This window comes from Piliocolobus tephrosceles, chromosome 9, assembly GCF_002776525.5.
Source record: "Piliocolobus tephrosceles isolate RC106 chromosome 9, ASM277652v3, whole genome shotgun sequence".
NCBI lineage: Eukaryota > Metazoa > Chordata > Mammalia > Primates > Cercopithecidae > Piliocolobus > Piliocolobus tephrosceles.
Window position 1 is genome coordinate 30,295,028 of NC_045442.1, and position 18,555 is coordinate 30,313,582.

The window sequence follows — 18,555 nt, forward strand, 5'->3', positions numbered from 1 at the left end:
GGGGGAACAGAACAATAAACACCTTTATTACACGGGTGAAGACAAAACGAGGATTTGTTTGCCTTTCCGGGCCTTGATTTTCCTAAGATAGAACTCCAACTCTTTGCCCTCTAGCACATAGCCATCTGCTGGGCCACACTGTCCCGGCCTGGAAGCAATGCATGCAAGAAGCTTGCCCTGCTGGAACTGCTCCTCCAGGAGACTGCTGATTTTGGCATTCTTTTTCCTTTCATCATATTTCTTCTGAATTTTTTTAGATCGTTTTTTGTTTAAAATCTCTTCTTCCTCAGGAGTCAGCTTGGCTCCCTTCTTGCGGCCCAGGGGCAGCGCGTAGTGGGAGTCGTACCACTGTCGGTACGGTGTGCTGTCGATGAGCACGATGCAATTCTTCACCAGAGTCTTGGTACGGACCAGCTCATTATTAGATGCATTGTAGACAACATCGATGATCCTTGTTTTACCAGTACAACACTCTGAGCCCCAGGAGAAATTCCCTACGTCCAGCCTCAGGGCACGGTATTTCTTGTTACCTCCCCCCACATGGACTGTGTGGATGCGGCGGGGGCCAATCTTGCTGTTGGCAGCCGGGCGCCCCAACTCATACTTCCGCTTCCTGTGGTAGGGCTTTCTCTTGCCCCCGGTTTTGCGGCACTTGTGCCAGTTGTCCCAAGAAATGCCCATCGCTCGGCGCTGGCTGGAAAGAGCTTTTTTTTTTTTTTTTTTTTTTTTTTTTTTTTGAGACGGAGTCTTGCTCTGTCGCCCAGGCTGGAGTGCAGTGGCACAGTCTCGGCTCACTGCAACCTCTGCCTCCTGGGTTCGTGCAATTCTCCTGCCTCAGCCTCCGGAGTAGCTGGGACTATAGGTGCTCACTACTATGCCTGGCTAATTTTTTATATTCTTTAGTAGAGACGGGGTTTCACTGTGTTAGCCAGGATGGTCTCGATCTCCTGACCTCGTAATTCGCCCGCCTCAGCCTCCGAAAGTGCTGGGATTACAGGCGTGAGCCACCGCACCTGGCCAATTTTTTGTGTTTTTAGTAGAGAGGGTTTCACCATGTTGGCCAGACTGGTCCCAAACTCTTGACCTAAGGTGATCCACCCACCTCAGCCTCCCAAAGTGCTAGGATTACAGGCATGAGCCACTGCGCCCAGCCTTAATTCTTTATCATATGTATTACTTTGTATTATGGTACAATATACGTAAAACATAGAATTTACCACTTTAGCCATATTTAATGTACAGGTCAGTGTCATTAAATACAGTCACATTGTTGTGCAGCCCCATCACCACCCTCCATCTCCAGATCCTTTTCATCTTCCCAAACTGAAACTCCGAACCCACAAAACAGAAACTCTCCATTTCTCCTCTGCCCAGCTCCTGGTAACCAGGATTTTACTTTCTGTCTCTATGACCTTAACCACCCTAAGTATCGCATATAAGTGGAATTATATAGTATTTGTATTTTGTTTGTTTGTTTGTTTTGAGGTGGAGTCTCACTCTGTTGCCCAGGCTAAAGTGTAGTGGTGTGATCATGGCTGGGATTACAGGCTCATGCCAACATGCTTGGCTAATTTATATATATATATATATAATTATTTTATTTTATTTTGAGATGGAGTTTCGCTCTTGTTGCCCAAGCTAGAGTGCAATGGCGCGATCTCAGCTCACTGCTACCTCCTCCTCGCGGGTTCAAGCGATTCTCCTGTCTCAGCCTCCCAAGTAGCTGGGATTACAGGCATGTACCACCACGCCTGGTTAATTTTGTATTTTTAGTAGAGACAGGGTTTCACCATATTGGTCAGGCTGGTCTTGAACTCCAGACCTCAGGTGATCTGCCCGCCTTGGCCTCCCAAAGTGCTGGGATTACAGGCATGAGCCATCTCCTCTGGCCTATTTTTTTATATTTTTGGTCGAGACAGGAATTCACCATGTTGGCCAGGCTGGTCTCAAACTCCTGACATTGAGACGTTAAGTGATCTGCCCGCCTCTACTTCCCAAAGTACTAGGATTACAGCCTCCTTGTGGTTTTGATTTGCATTTCTTTAATGATTAGTGATATTTAGCCGTTTTTCATATGCTGATTGGCCATTGCTGCTGCTGTTTTTTTTTTTTTTTTTTTTTTTTTTTGAGACGGAGTCTCACTGGAGTGCTGTGGCCAGATCTCGGCTCACTGCAAGCTCCGCCTCCCGGGTTCACGCCATTCTCCTGCCTCAGCCTCCCGGGTAGCTGGGACTATAGGCGCCACCACCTCGCCCGGCTAGTTTTTTGTAGTTTTTATTTTATTTTATTTTATTTTTTGAGATGGAGTCTCGCTCTGTCCACCAGGCTGGAGTGCAGTGGCGCTATCTCCGCTCACTGCAAGCTCCGCCTCCCGGGTTCCCGCCATTCTCCTGCCTCAGCCTCCCGAGTAGCTGGGACTACAGGCGCCCGCTACGGCGCCCGGCTTTTTTTTGTATTTTTAGTAGAGACGGGGTTTCACCGTGGTCTCGATCTCCTGACCTTGTGATCCGCCCGCCTCAGCCTCCCAAAGTGCTGGGACTACAGGCGCCCGCCACCTCACCCGGCTAGTTTTTGTATTTTTAGTAGAGACGGGGTTTCACCGTGTTAGCCAGGATGGTCTCGATCTCCTGACCTCGTGATCCGCCCGTCTCGGCCTCCCAAAGTGCTGGGATTACAGGCTTGAGCCACCGCGCCCGGCCTTTTTTTTTTTCTTTTTGAGACAGAGCCTTGCTCTGTCGCCCAGGCTGGAGGGTAGTGGCATGACCACGGCTTACTGCAAACTCTGCCTCCCGGGTTCAAGCGATTCTCCTGTCTCAGCCTCCTGAGTAGTTGGGAATACATACAGGCATGTGCCACCATGTCCGGCTAATTTTTGTATTTTTAGTAGAGACAGGGTTTCACCATATTGGCCAGGCTGGTCTCGAATTCCTGACTTCAAGTGATCCCGCGGCCCACCTCAGCCTCCCAAAGTGCTGGGATTACAGGCCTGAGCCCCTGCGCCTGGCCCATTGCTTCATTTTTTTATGAAATAATAAAATGTAGCTAAATAATATTCCACTGAGTGGATCAATGACATTTTATTTATCCATTATCAGTTGATGGATATTGGAGTTTATTCTAATTTTTTGTTATTAGGAATAATGTCGGTATTAGCATTCATGTAAGAGTTTTTGTGTGAACATATGTTTTAATTTTCTTTATATACCTAAGAGTGAAATTGCTGGCTCATATGGTAACTTTATGTTCAACCTTTTGAGAACTGCCAGAGTGTTTCTCAAAGTTGCTGCACCATTTGACATTCTCAGCAACTACATGTGAGGGTTCCCATTTCTCTACATCCTCCACAAAACTTTTTATTATTTGTTTATTATTATAGCCATCCTAATAGGGTGAAGTAGGCTGGGCACAGTGGCTCATGCCTGTAATCCCAGCACTTTGGGAGGTAGAGGCAGATGGACCACTTGAGGTCAGGAGTTCGAGACCAGCTTGACCAACATGGCAAAACCACATCTCTACAAAAAATAGCTGGGTGTGGTGGCGTACTTCTGTAGTCCTAGCTACTGAGAGGCTGAGGCATGAGAATTGCTTGCAGCCAGGAGGCAGAGATGGCAGTGAGACAAGATCATGCCACTGCACTCCAGCCTGGGCAACAGAGTGAGACTCTGTCTCAAAAAAAAAAAAAATCTAATAGGGTGAAATAGCATATTATTGTAATTTTGGTTTGCATTTCCATGAAGACGTATGATGTTGACCATCTTTTCATATGCTTATTGATATATTCTCTTTGGAAAAATGTTTATTCAGATTATTTGTCCATTTCGAAATTGGATTGCATGTTTTGTTTTTGTTTTTGTTTTTGAGATGGGCTGTCACTGTGTTTCCCAGGCTGGTCTTTAACTCCTGACTATGTGGAATCACTGTAGAGCTCTGTGAACATCCACTTGAGGCACTCTTTTTCAATACTATAGTCGTTTTTATTTCCAACCCTCTGGAGTCGATACCTCCTCCATGTTTTAGGAGACATTTTCTTCCTTTCATTCCTTCTTGGGTCTTCCAGACTTCAGTATCTCAAGCTTGACCAGACGTTGGGACTGGAGAAAGAGAGGCAGGGTCTGGTCCAGAAGCAATGTGAGTGCTTAACTTGGTTCACTGTTCCCCAAGGAAACACCATGACATGAATTCCTCATCAGTTCCCTAAGCAGTACTTACACTGCTCCCAACCAAATTAGTATTACTATTATTCAGTAACAACACATTCAGCATTGTCTTTTTTTTTTTTTTTTTAAGACGGAGTTTTCCCTCTAGTCGCCCAGGCTGGAGTGCAATGGGGCGCCCTCGGCTCACTGCAACCTCTGCCTCCCGGGTTCAAGCGATTCTCCTCCTTCAGCCTCCCGATTACAGGCATACACCTCCACGCCTGGCTAATTTTGTATTTTTAGTAGAGACGGGGTTTCTCCATGTTGGTCAGGCTGGTCTCGAGCTCCTGACCTCAGGTGATCTGCCTGCCTCGGCCTCCCAAAGTGCTAGGATTACAGGCGTGAGCCACTGCGCCCAGCCAGCATTTTCTTTTTCCTTTTTCTTTTTCTTTTTTTTTTTTTTTTTGAGACCAGATCTCCTTCTGGCGCCCAGGCTGGAGTGCAGTGGCGCCATCTTTGCTCACTGCAACCCCCGCCTCCGGGGCTCAAGAGATTCTCCTGCCTCAGCCTCAATGAATCACCACCCCTGGCACACATTCAGCTATTTTATTTTATTTTATTTTTATTTTTATTTTTATTTTTTTTTGAGACAGAGTCTCATTCTGTCGCCAAGGCTGGAGTGCAGTGGTGTGATCTCTGCTCACTGCAACCTCTGTCTCCTGGGTTCAAGTGATTCTCCTGCCTCAGCCTCCTGAGTAGCTGGGATTACAGGCCTGTGCCACCACGCCCGGCTAATTTTCGAATTTTTAGTAGAGATGGAGTTTCACCATGTTGGTCAGGCTGGTCTCAAACTCCTGACCTCGTGATCCACCCGACTCAGCCTTCTGAAGTACTGGGGTTACAGGCTTGAGCCGTTGTGCCTAGCCATATTTTTTAAATTTATTTATTTTTTATTTTTTGAGATGGAGTCTCGCTCTTGTTGCCCAGGGGGCTGGAGTGCAGTGGTGCCATCTTGGCTCACCACAGCCTCCACCTCCTGTGTTCAAGTGATTCTCCTGCCTCAGCCTCCCGAGTAGCTGGGATTACAGACATGCGCCACCATGCCCGGTTAATTTTGTATTTTTAGTAGAGATGGGGTTTCTCCATGTTGGTCAGGCTGGTCTCTCCCGACCTCAGGTAATCCGCTTGCCTCGGCCTCCCAAAGTGCTGGGATTACAGGTGGGAGCCACTGCGCCTGGTCACATTCAGCTCTTAAATGTGACTTTGCCAGGCATTATTTGATTAGAAGCATTTGACTTCCCAAATCTGGCTCGCAGGCATCGTGACATTAGCTGGCATTATCTTTGCAAGGATAACGGTTTTTCGGGGTTTTTTGATTGTTTTGTTTTGTTTGAGCCGGAGTCTCGCTCTGTAGCCCAGGCTGGAGTGCAATGGCGTGATCTCGGCTCAGTGCAACCTACGCCTTCCGGGCTCAAGCGATTCTTCTGCCTTAGCCTCCCAAGTAGCTGGGATTACAGGCACGCGCCACCATGCCCAGCTAATTTTCGTATTTTTATTTTTATTTTTATTTATTTATTTTTTCTTGAGACGGAGTCTCACTCTGTCGCCCGGGCTGGAGTGCAGTGGCCGGATCTCAGCTCACTGCAAGCTCCGCCTCCCGGGTTCACGCCCTTCTCCTGCCTCAGCCTCCCGAGTAGCTGGGACTACAGGCGCCCGCCACCTCGCCCGGCTAGTTTTTTGTATTTTTTAGTAGAGACGGGGTTTCACCATGTTAGCCAGGATGGTCTCGATCCCCTGACCTCGTGATCCACCCGTCTCGGCCTCCCAAAGTGCTGGGATTACAGGCTTGAGCCACCGCGCGCGGCCTAATTTTCGTATTTTTAGTAGAGACGGTTTCACCATGTTGGCCAGGCTGGTCTTGAACTCCTGACCTCGTAATCCACCCGCCTCGGCCTCCCAAAGTGCTGGGATTACAGGCGTGAGCCACCGCGCCCGCACCAGCAAGGATAATGTTAAGTCAATTCCAAACCTCTCAATAAAATTGGGCAATGGGGTGGGGTGTACCTGGGTGGGTCTGAGTTTCTGCTACAATAGGCCCTCAATAAATGTTTGTTTAGCCTGGAGCCCTGGCTCACGCCTGTAACCCCAACACTGGGAGGCCGAGGCGGGTGGATCACCTGAGATCAGAAGTTTGAGACCAGCCTGGTCAACATGGTGAAACCCTGTCTCTACTAAAAATACAAAAGTTAGCTGGTCGTGGTGGCGGGGGCCTGTAGTCCCAGCTGTTTGGGAGCCTGAGGCAGGAGAATCGCTTGGACCCGGGAGGCGGAGGTTGTAGTGAGCGCCACTGCACTCCAGCCTGAGCGAGAAGAGGGTAACTACGTCTCAAAAAAAAAAAAAAGAGTTTTTTGAATTCAATATAATGGGCTTTATGGGATGGGGGTTACATGGATGATGTTTGAATAGTGATTAGAATTTCATCTTGTATCAATACACTATATAATTCCTTGAAATAAATAAACGTACATACTTCAGAATAGGAACTTCATACTTCCTAAGGGAAATAATCTTGGATGGACGTGATTTGCCGCAGAAGAAATGCATAATTGGTACTCAAATGGAAATGATTATTATTTGTAATGCAACATCATATGCTACCTAGTTCAGTGCTCTGTGAATTAGATGATGCAAACGGAATATTGTTGCTTGGAACGGTAGCGATTTTGTTGGTTTTAAAAGGCGGCGAAAAGAGCGTCCCCTTCCAAGGGGAAAATTTGGTGAGATTCCTTTAAGGTGCCGCACGCTCGCCCCGCTGCCTGCCCAGGAGCTGCGGGGTTTGCGCCCGGCGGAGGTGAAGGTCGCTAAACCACATTTCCCGGCGGGCACCTCAGGCTGCCGCGCCTGCGTAGTGGGGGCGCCCGAGGCGGACTGAACTCCCGCGCTCTCCCGCCGCCTCGCCTCGCCTTGCCTCGCCTCGGCGCGTCTGGCCTGGTGTCTTTCCTGACTATGGAGGGGGTCGCGGTGGTGACGGCGGGCAGCGTGGGCGCTGCCAAAGCCGAGGGAGCTGCAGCCTTGCCGCCTCCGCTTCCCGCCTCCCCGCCCGCCCTCACCCCCGCACCCGCAGCGGGTGAGGAGGGACCGGCGCCTCTGTCTGAGACTGGGGCTCCCGGCTGCTCCGGCTCTCGGCCCCCTGAGCTGGAGCCGGAGCGCAGCCTGGGCCGCTTCAGAGGCCGCTTCGAGGACGAGGACGAGGAGTTGGAAGAAGAAGAGGAGCTGGAGGAGGAAGAAGAGGAGGAGGAGGAGGACATGAGTCACTTCTCGTTGAGGCTGGAGGGAGGCCGGCAGGACTCGGAGGACGAGGAGGAGGTATTTAGAGCCCCCGCGCGACCCCTCCGGGCTCAAGCGGCGTCAGGGACGTAGCTGGCAGTCGTCGGCCGAGTGTGGGCCCGATCCTAGTGCGCCACTGCCGCCCGGAGCACTGGAGCCGACCTCCCCCGACCCCGGCCCCGGCTGCCTAGGCGTGTGGCGCCGACAGGCCTGCGGCCCGGCCCAGGTCTCTACCCGCTTATTTTGTGAGGTTCCTGCAGGTCACTTAGGCTATGCGAGTCCGACTCATTCGTTCTGTTAATAATCACAATTATTTTGTGACAGGGTCGCCCAGGCTGGAGTGCAGTGGTGCGACCATAACTCACTGCAGCCTCCAACTCCTGGCCTCAGGCGATCCTCCCGCCTCAGGCTCCGGAGTAGCTGGGACTACAGGCACGCGCCACCAAGCCGGGCTAATTAAACTTTTTTTTTTTTTTTAAAGCGTGGAGGGCTCCCTATGTTCCCAGGCAGTTCTCGAACTCCTGGGTTCGAGTGATTCTCCCTCTCTGGCCTTCCAAAGGATTACAGATGTGAGCCATGTAGCCTGTCCTGTAAATAATTATTGAAGCTACTGCTTACTGGGCAGCAAAGATCCTTTTTTAAATTTCGTTTTGTATTTTTTTGAGACGGCGTCTCGCTCTGTCGCCCAGGCTGGAGTGCAGTGGCAGGATCTCGGCTCACTGCAAACTCCGCCTCCCAGGTTCTTGCGATTCTCCTGCCTCAGCCTTTGGAGTAGCTGGGACTACAAGGCGCCCGCCACCACGCCCTGCTACTTTTTTTATTTTTAGTAGAAATGGGGGTTTCACCGTTATAGCGAGGATGGTCTCGATCTCTTGACCTCATGACCCGCCCGCCTCAGCCTCCCAAAGTGCTGGGATTACAGGCATGAGCCACCGCGCCCGGCGTAAAGATCCTTTTGAAACAGTAATTTGGCTGGGCGCTGTGGCTCACGCCTATAATCCCAGCACTTTGGGAGGCCAAGGGGGGTGGATCACGAGGTCAGGAGTTCAGCCTGACCAAAACGATGAAACGCCGTTTTTACTAAAAATGACGAAAAGTAGCCAGGCGTGGTGGCACGCGCCTGTAATCCCAGCTACTCAGGAGGCTGAGGTAGGAGAATCACTTGAATCCGGGAGGCGGAGGTTGCAGTGAGCCAAGATCCTGCCGCTGCACTCCAGCCTGGGCGACAGAGCCAGACTCCCTCTCAAAAAAAAAGGAAAGAAACAATAATTTATATTATGTTATTATTGTAACTTTCAGCGGTATTTTAATGGGTTGGAGGTAAATGTTTCCATGTTGCAATGACATTTTGAGATTATGGTTTAAGGTTTTGCGGAAGGTGGACTGAGCACGGCGGCTCACGCTTGTAATCCTAGCACTTTGGGAGGCTGTGGCGGGTGGATCACCTGAGGTCAGGGGTTCGAGACCAGCCTGGCCACCATTGTGAAACCCCATCTCTACTAAAAATACAAAAATTAGCCAGAGGTGGTTGTGCGCACCTCTAATCCCCTCTATTCGGGAGGCTGAGGCAGGAGAATCGCTTTAACCCAGGAGGCGGAGGTTGCAATGAGCTTGGGCTAGAGTGAGACTCCGTCTCAAAAAAAAAAAAAAAAAAATGAAAAAGGCAAGGACTTGTATTTTAAAACTGTTTCTATTGTATTTGCAGCGCCTGATTAATCTCTCTGAGCTGACCCCATACATCTTGTGTTCCATTTGCAAAGGTTACTTAATAGATGCAACTACCATTACAGAATGTCTTCATACCTGTAAGCATACTGGTCACATTTCTGAATAATTTTTCAGTTTTTGAAATGTTTTCAAAGCATCCTGACTTCAACATTTTCTTTTTTCAACAGTTTGTAAAAGCTGCATTGTAAGACATTTTTACTACAGCAACAGATGTCCAAAATGCAATATAGTAGTACATCAGACACAACCTCTTTATAACATAAGGTAAGAAGAATATATAAGTTACAATTGTATTTTAAATATAACTTTTTCTGAAAGCTTGAAGTTATATAGTTGGAATAAATTCTTGACCTCTCAGGATGGGGTCAGCGACTAACGCCATAATCCCAGCACTTTGGGAGGCCGAGGTGGGTGGATCACTTGAGGTCAGGAGTTCAAGACCAACCTGGCCAACATGGTGAAACCCCATCTCCACTATTAGCCAGGAGTGGCGGCACATGCCTGTAATCCCAGCTACTTGGGAGCTTGAGGCAGGAGAATCACTTGAACCTGGGAGACAGGTTGCAGGAGCCAAGATCGTGCCACTGTACTCCAGCCTGGGCAACAGAGTGAGGAGAATGTCTCAAAAAAATTCTTGACCTCTCTAAAAATTAAAAGGGAACTACATATTCTTTTAAGAAATATGTATAGAGCACTTACTATGTACCAGGCACTGTAATATCTGCTGAGGACTTAAAAGAGGCACAGGCCTCTTTCCTGAGAATTTTAATCCCATCATCACTCATTCAGGTTAATGAGGCTAGTTTAGGCTTTTCATTTCCAGTATATAGGTATTCCAAATTCTGTTTTTTTAGAAGTAATACCTGAAACAACTGGCCTCTTTAGTAAAGCCCATTTGTCATAGCTCATTGCGGCTTATTAATCAAATTTCCAGTTCATACTCAGTTTCTTAAGAGAGGAAAAGTACTAACAGTAGATTACTGTTATTTATTCAACATATACTACTGATTTTTTACTACCTTCACACAGGAGTGCTTTGCAGATGATAGAAGTTCAAAATACAGTCTCTGCCCTCAACTCGTATTCTTATGAAGGGAATAAAATCAAATTAACAAGGCGTGGTGTCACACGCCTTTAGTCCCAGCTATTTGGAAGGCTGAGGTGGGAAAATCCACTTAAGCCTAGGAAGTAGGGGCTGTAGTGAGCCATGATTGAGCCACTACACTCCAGCCTGGGTGACAAAATGAGACCTTGTCACACACACACAGAAATCAATGCACATGAAACAGTTTAGTTACCCATTCAAGAATCTGTGAATACTTATGATTGCATATATTTACTTAAGGTTTTCTTGAGTGAGTTATATTTTAGGAACTGTAAATTCTACTTAAAAGTAACTCACCTCTGAGAAAGAAGATACCTACTTTCAAGAGAAAACACAATTAACTCACTCTGTACCAAAATGCATTTTTCTGAATTCTGAGGTATTCTCCATCCTTTCCTTTTATTAGGTTGGACCGACAGTTACAAGACATAGTGTACAAATTAGTGATCAATCTAGAGGAAAGTAAGTTTCTTTTATTACATGGTTGTGAATCCCAGAATCTCTGACTCTACTAGTTACATTTTAAGTGTAATTTAGTCTGTGTTTTATCATTTTTTAGGAGAAAAAAAGCAAATGCATGATTTCTATAAAGAAAGAGGTCTAGAAGTACCTAAACCTGGTAAGTTTGGGTGTATACTATAATGTACTTATAGATTAAAGAATACTAACAATAAAATATGTGCCCTTTGAAGTTCCTTTTGGGGTTAGCTTGTTATATGATCAGAGAGATTTTGAAGGTAATGCTGTATGTAATCCAATTTATTTATAAAAATTAGAGATTGCAGACTATGGAGCTAGCTTCTCTGAGTTTGTTCCTAGCCCTGCCATTTTGTGAGGTGTATAACTTAAGCCAAGCCAGTTACATACTTAAATATCTGTTTCTTCATCTACAAAATAGTGATAATCATACCACTTCATTAAAAAAAAATATTGAGTAATATAAGCACTTAAAACAGAGCCTGGCACACAGTAACTGTTCCAGTGTTAGTTTTTATGATGATATAATGTCATGGAATGGATGTCAAATAGATTTGGATTTAAATCCTGGTTCTTTTTATTTTGAGATGGAGTTTTGCTCTTGTTGCCAGACTGGAGTGCAATGCTGTGATCTCAGCTTACCGCAACCTCCGCCTGCCGGGTTCAAGCAATTCTCCTGCCTCAGCCTCCCAAGTAGCTGGGATTACAGGCATGTGCCACCACACCTGGCTAATTTTGTATTTTTATTTATTATTATTATTTTTTGAGATGTCACCAGGCTGGAGTGCAGTGCATGATCTTGGCTCACTGCAACCTCTGCCTTCTGGGCTCAAGCGATTCTCCTGTCTCAGCCTCCCAAGTAGCTGGGACTACAGGCGCCTGCCACCACACCCAGCTAATTTTTGTATTTTTAGTAGAGACGGGGTTTCACCATGTTGGCCAGGATGGTCTCAATCTCTTGACCTCGTGATCTGCCCGCCTTGGTCTCCCAAAGTGCTGGGATTACAGACTTAAGCCACCATGCCTGGCCAATTTTGTATTTTTAATAGAGACGGGGTTTCTCCATGTTGGTCAGGCTGGTCTTGAACTCCTGACCTCAGGTGATCTGCCCACCTTGGCCTCCCGAAGTGCTGGGATTACAGGCGTGAGCCCCCGTGCCTGGCTTTTTTTTTTTGATGAGATGGAATCTCGCTCTGCCGCACAGGCTGGAGTGCAGTGGCGTGATCTTGGCTTACTGCAACCTCTGCCTCCCAGGTTCAAGCAATTCATCTGCCTCAGCCTCCCGAGTAGCTGGGATTACAGGCATGTGCCACCACACCTGGCTAATTTTTTTTGTATTTTTAGTAGAGATGGGGTTTCACCATGTTGACCAGGCTGGTTCCGAACTCCTGACTTCAAGTGATCCACCCACCTCGGCCTCCCAAAGTGCTGGGATTACAGGGGTAAACCACCTTGGTTAGCCTAAATCCTGGTTCTTTGACTTAGTTACCTGGGTGACCTTATACATATTGCTTATTCTCTCTAAGCCTCAGTTTCTTTTTTTTTTTTTTTTTTTGAGACAGAGTTTCGCTCTTGTCGCCTAAGCTGGAGTGCAATAGCATGATCTTGGCTCACTACAACCTCCACCTTCCAGTCTCAAGCGATCCTCCTGTCTCAGCCTCCCAAATAGCTGGAATTATAGGCACACGCCACCATGCCTGGCTGATTTTTGTATTTTTAGTAGGGATGGGGTTTTGCGATGTTGGCCAGGCTGATCTCGAACTCCTGACCTCAGGTGATCCACCCACCTCAGCCTCCCAAAGGGTTGGGATTATAGGCATGAGCCATGGTGACTGGCCATCTCAGTTTCTTTATTAGTTAAGGGAAAAAAAAGAGTAGCACTGGTACCTATATCATGGGACTACAGTAAGGATGAATGAGATGATGCATGTGAAGTGCTGAGTATGAGCCCTGGCACATGGTAGAGCTTATGCAGGGTTGTCTACACATGTTGCTGTTCTGATGAGCTCTCTCTGCAGCCCTAATAAGCCCGCCACATGTTTGCCTTCCATTGTGGAGTGGTCCCAGGCTTCCCTCTCATTGCACTGGCTTTGACAGATTAGCTGATGTCATTAAAGACAGGGAGATTGAGTGCTTTATGATCTTTTAAATACTCAACATAGTTACAATACTTGTGTAGTTATTTTTCCAAAGATCTCAATTTATGACATTTTTATTCTTAATTAACATTTTTGTTTAACTATTAAATAGCTGTTCCACAACCAGTCCCTTCAAGCAAAGGAAGATCTAAAAAAGCCCTAGAATCAGTGTTTCGTATTCCACCAGAACTTGATATGTCTTTATTACTGGAGTTCATTGGGTGAGTACCCTAAAAATCTGCCTTTTAACTTAAAGAATGTTAAAAGTCCTAACAGGAAATCGTTCTGAACTCAGGTAAAATCAAGTTTTTCTGACATCCCCTGTGAGAATTATGAAATAATTGAATATTAGAAATAATTAGAAAAAAGTATAAAGGGTCGGGTGCGATGGCTCACGCCTGTAATCCCAGCACTTTGGGAGGCTGAGGTGAGTGGATCACCTGAGGTCAGGAGTTCGAGACCAGCCTGACTAACACGGCGAAACCCCATCTCTACTAAAAATACAAAAAAATTAGCTGGGCATGGTGGCGGGCATCTGTAATCCCAGCTACTCAGGAGGCTGAGGCAGGAGAATAGCCTGAACCTGGGAGGCAGAGGTTGCAGTGAGCCAAGATGATGCCATTGCACTCCAGCCCAGGTGACAAGAGCAAAACTCCGTCTAAAAAAAAAAAAAAGACTGGGCATCGTGGCTTACGCCTGTAATCCCAGCACTTTGGGAGGCTGAGGTGGACGAATCACGAGTTCAGGAGTTCAAGACCAGCCTGACCAACATGGTGAAACCCTGTCTCTCCTAAAAATACAAAAATTAGCCAGGCATGGTGGCAGGTGCCTATAATCCCATACTCAGGAGGCTGAGGCAGGAGAATCATTTGAAACCAGGCAGCGGAGGTTGAAGTGACTCAAGATTGTGCCACTGCACTCCAATCTGGGTGACAGAGTGAGACTCTGTCTCAAAAACAAAAAAAAGTGTTTGTCATTCCCATGCCTTTTTTTTTCATGTGGTTGCCACTTGTATATCTATTCCTGAGCAGTATGTAGCATTGTTTTTGCCAAACTTGAAATGGTATGCTTTTCACTCAGTATTGTGTGATTCATCCCTATTGAAATATATGGCTCTAGTTCATTCATTTTTACCATTATCTGGCATTCCATTAAAATGAATACATTATTTCTTATCTTTTCCTGTTCTGTTGAATATTTAGGTTGTTTCCAGGTTTGTGGGTTTATTTACTTGATGCTATTATAAACAATATTGCTGTAAACATACTCATATGTATCTCCTGTGTATATATGAGATAGATAGTTCCCCACGAGTGTAGTTTTACTCAGTCTTAGGGTATGTGTTCCCTCTTCAACTTTACTTGATTTTGCCAAATTAGTTAGATACCTTTCTTTCTTTTTTTTTTTTTTTTTTTTTTTTTTTTTGGCAGAGATTTTTTTACTCTGTTGCCTAGGCTGGAGTGCAGTGGCGCAATCTCAGCTCATTGCAACTGCTGCCTCCCAGGTTCAAGGGATTCTCCTGCCTCAGCCTCCCGAGTAACTGGGACTGCAGGCACATACCACCACGCCTGGCTAATTTTTGTAGTTTTAGTAGAGACAGGGTTTTGCCATGTTGGCCAAGCTGGTCTCCTGACCTCAGGTGATCCACCCACCTCAGCCTCCCAAAGTGTTTGGATTACAGAAGTGAGCCACCGTGCCCAGCTAGATACTTTTCTAATTAGAATAAATGGCTTCTTTCATACACTGTAGCATATGGTGTACTCCATTTTACTGCAGCAATGTTAAGCAGACTGTCATGGTCCCAGAGTTGGCAAGTATCAAACTGTAGTTTTCAAACGCATAACTGGCTGACATAGTAAACTAAAATGCCTTTCTTGGAAAAATCTAGATTTCTCATGTTGTATCACTGTTGACTATTTTACTTCTCAGTCATCTCTTTATAACTCTGGGCTGCTTGTATCATTTATTATCTAGTGTGTGCTTTGTTGTATTTATCTCCTTGTATATTCACTTTGTGCTCTCAACTGATATTAAGAACCCCTAATAGGCAAGAGACATTTCTTATGTCCCCAAGAAGCCCATAGTAGTGGTTGATGATAATGACATAAAGATCCCTTTGGAAAAATTAGAAGAAATCATGTAATTCCAAATTTTAATCCAGCAATTTCTATTATTAAAGAGTGTTACAATTTATGTCTCTATAAGGGAGTAGGTTAAATAATGGTATGCCCATACATGAATATGCGCTAATATAATAATGTGTGTGACGATGTAGAATAATCTCCAAGATGTATTAAGTGGGAAAAGCAAGGTGCAGAAAGGCAAGCACACGTACCATGTGCTTACTTAAGTTTTCTAAAAAGAGGATGGTGGAAAATATGCATGTACACATATACTTTTTATGTGCACAGACCATTCCTGAAAGGCCATATAAGAACATATCGGCCGGGGCATGGTGGCTTATGCCTGTAATCCCAGCACTTTGGGAGGCCAAGGCGGGCAGATTACCTAAGGTCAGGAGTTCAAGATCACCCTGACCAACATGATGAAACCCTGTCTCTACTAAAAATACAAAAATGAGCCAGGTGTTGTGGCGGGTGCCTGTAGTCCCAGCTACTTGGGAGGTTGAGGTGGGAGAATCACTTGAACCTGGGAGGCAGAGGTTGCAGTAACCCAAGATCGTGTCATTGCACTCCAGCCTGGACAATGAGAGTGAAACTCTGTCTGGAAAAAAAAAAAAAAAAATACGGGTGCAGTGGCTCACTCTTTTAATCCCAGCACTTGGGGAGGCCGAGGTGGGTGGATCACTTGAGATTAGGAGTTTGAGACCAGCCTGGCCAACATGGTGAAACACTGTTTCTACCAAAAACGTAAAAAATTATCTAGGTGTGGTGGCACGCGCCTGTGATTCCAGCTACTTGGGAGGCTGAGGCAGGAGAATTGCTTGAATTGGGAGGCAGAGGTTGCAGTGAGCTGAGATTGTGCCACTGCACTCCAGCGTGGGAGACAGAAAGACTCTGCTGGAACAAAAAAAAAAAAAAAAAATAGAACATATTAATGGCAATGTCCCTAGGAGGCGACACTGGAGTCTATGACTCTAGGATGGGAAAAAGTCTTACTTGCCGTTGTGTTTGAATTTTTACACATGTGACAGTGTGACTTTTCTTTTGTTTTCATACTAATCAAAAGAATGCTGGAGTAATATCTTTTAATGACTAGCTAATTAAAATTTGAAAATTAGAAAGAATTGGCCGGATGCAGTGGCTCTCGCCTGTAATCCCAGCACTCTGGGAGGCCGAGGTGGACAGATTACTTGATGTCAAGAGTTGGAGACCAGCCTGGCCAACATGGTGAAACCTGTCTTTACTAAAAATACAAAAAAAAAAAAAAAATTAGCGGGATGTGGTGGCGTGCACCTGTAATCCCAGCTATTCAGGAGGCTGAGGGAAGAGAATCACTTGAACCCAAGAGGCAGAGGTTGCAGTGAGCCAAGATCATGCCACTGCACTCTAGCCTGGGCAACAAGGGCCAAACTCCGTCTTGAAAAAACAAAAACAAACAAACAAAAGATACAAAAATTAGCCAGGCATGGTGGTGTGCACTTTCAGTCCCAGCTATTTGGGAGGCCAAGGCAGGAGAATCACTTAAACACGGGAGGCAGAGGTTGTGGTGAGCCCAGATAGCGCCATTGCACTCTAGCCTGGGGGCGACAGGAGCGAAACTCCGTCTCAAGGAAAAGAAAAACAAAAATTAAAAGATTTTTTTTTTTTTTTGAGACGGAGTTTCACTCTTGTTGCCCTTGCTGGAGTGCAATGGCGCAGTCTTGGCTCACTGCAACCTCCACCTTCCGGGTTCAAGTGATTCTCCTGCCTCGGCTTCCCGAGTAGCTGGGGTTACAGGTGCCTGCCACCATGCCCAGCTAATTTTCTATTTTTAGTAGAGACAGGGTTTCACCATGTCAGTCAGGCTGGTCTTGAACTCCTGACCTCAGGTGATCTGCCCGCCTTGGCCTCCCAAAGTGCTGAGATTACAGGTGTGAGCCACCGCACCCAACCTAAGGAATTATATTTTTAAAAAATTATTTTGAGAGCCAGGCATGATGGCTCATGTCTGTAATACTAGCACTTTGGGAAGCAGAGGTAGGAGGACCGCTTGAGTCCAGGAGCTGGACACCAACCTGGGCAACATGGTAAAACCCTGTCTCTACAAAAAAATACAAAAGAAAATTAACTGGCCATGGTGGCGTGCACCTGTAGTCCCATCTACTAGGGAGGCTGATGGGGAGGATCGACTGAGCCTGGGAGTTTGAGGCTACAGTGAGCCTTGATTGCACTACTGCATTCCAGGCTGGGTGACAAGAGCAAGACCCTGTCTCAAAAAAATTATTTTGGAGAAATGTAACATTTTCCACTAATCCACAGCAAGAACTTTGATCCACTTTTTATACCTTTTTTGAAAAGTCAGATGTTGTAATACAACGATGGTAAACATGTGATGGGTGTGCCACCATTTCTTCTTTCTTTACTTGTAGCAGAAATCAATAATTAATCATAGCAGGCTTTCCTGAGTGAGACTTGACCACAATGCTCAAGGCAGTCATTACCATCACCAAAGTTGTTCCATTATTAACGCATTCCCTGCCGTAGAGGAAAAAGCACTACCTTGGAATAGGAGATCTGGAGATCTGGATTTAAGTCTTAGCTCTGCTGTTTTCTAGCTTTATAACCTTGAATAAATTCCTTTTGTTTATTCATAAGGTATATTATGTAAAGTATATATATATATATATATATATTTTTTGTTGTTGTTGTTGAGACGGAGTCTCGCTCTATCACCCAAGCTGGAGTGCAGTGGCCGGATCTCAGCTCACTGCAAGCTCCGCCTCCCGGGTTCCCGCCATTCTCCTGCCTCAGCCTCCTGAGTAGCTGGGACTACAGGCGCCCGCCACCTTGCCCGGCTAGATTTTTGTATTTTTTTTAGTAGAGACGGGGTTTCACCGTGTTAGCCAGGATGGTCTCGATCTCCTGACCTCGTGATCCGCCTGTCTCGGCTTCCCAAAGTGCTGGGATTACAGGCTTGAGCCACCGCGCCTGGCCTATTTTTTTTATATATATATTTTTTTTTTTTCCTTTTTTTTTCTCCTGAGACAGAGTCTTGCTTTGTCACCCAGGCTGGAATGTAGCAGCACAATCTCGGCTCACTGCAACCTCTGCCTCCTGGGTTCAAGCAGTTCTCCTGCCTCAGCCTCCCAAGTAGCTGGGATTACAGGTGCACACCACCATGCCTGACTAATTTTTTTTTTTTTTTTTTTTTTTTGTATTTTTAGTAGAGGCAGGGTTTCATCCTGTTAGCCAGGCTGGTCTCGAACTGGTCTGGAACTCTTGACCTCATGATCCGCCTGCCTCAGCCTCCCAAAGTGCTCGGGTTACAGGCGTGAGCCACTGCACCCAGCCTCATAGGGGGTGTGTGTGTGTGTGTGTGTGTGTGTGTGTGTGTGTGTGTGTGTGTTTGTGTTTTGAGACAGACAGAATTTTGCTCTTGTTGCCCAGGCTGGAGGGCAGTAGTGAGATCTCAGCTCACTGCAACCTCCGCCTTCCGGTTTCAAGCAATTCTGCCGCCTCAGCCTCCCGAGTAGCTGGAATTA

General features: G+C 46.3%; 1 protein-coding gene and 1 pseudogene across 2 annotated transcripts in view; one reads left to right on the forward strand and one right to left on the reverse strand.

Moving 5' to 3' along the window:
• On the reverse strand, nt 1-719 carry LOC111538864 (annotated as a pseudogene). The gene has a single exon (XR_002730479.1). The product of XR_002730479.1 is annotated as a 40S ribosomal protein S8 pseudogene (transcript).
• Nucleotides 720-7,047: 6,328 nt separating this feature from the next.
• The window catches only part of PCGF6 (polycomb group ring finger 6), a 48,122-nt gene continuing 36,614 nt past the window's right edge, over nt 7,048-18,555 (forward strand). The window contains exons 1-6 of the mRNA XM_023206544.1: nt 7,048-7,502; nt 9,169-9,268; nt 9,359-9,455; nt 10,703-10,758; nt 10,856-10,915; nt 13,024-13,132. Coding sequence (XP_023062312.1) covers nt 7,143-7,502; nt 9,169-9,268; nt 9,359-9,455; nt 10,703-10,758; nt 10,856-10,915; nt 13,024-13,132 — 782 coding nt within the window. The 5' untranslated portion in view covers nt 7,048-7,142. The remainder of the gene's footprint in view (nt 7,503-9,168; nt 9,269-9,358; nt 9,456-10,702; nt 10,759-10,855; nt 10,916-13,023; nt 13,133-18,555) is intronic.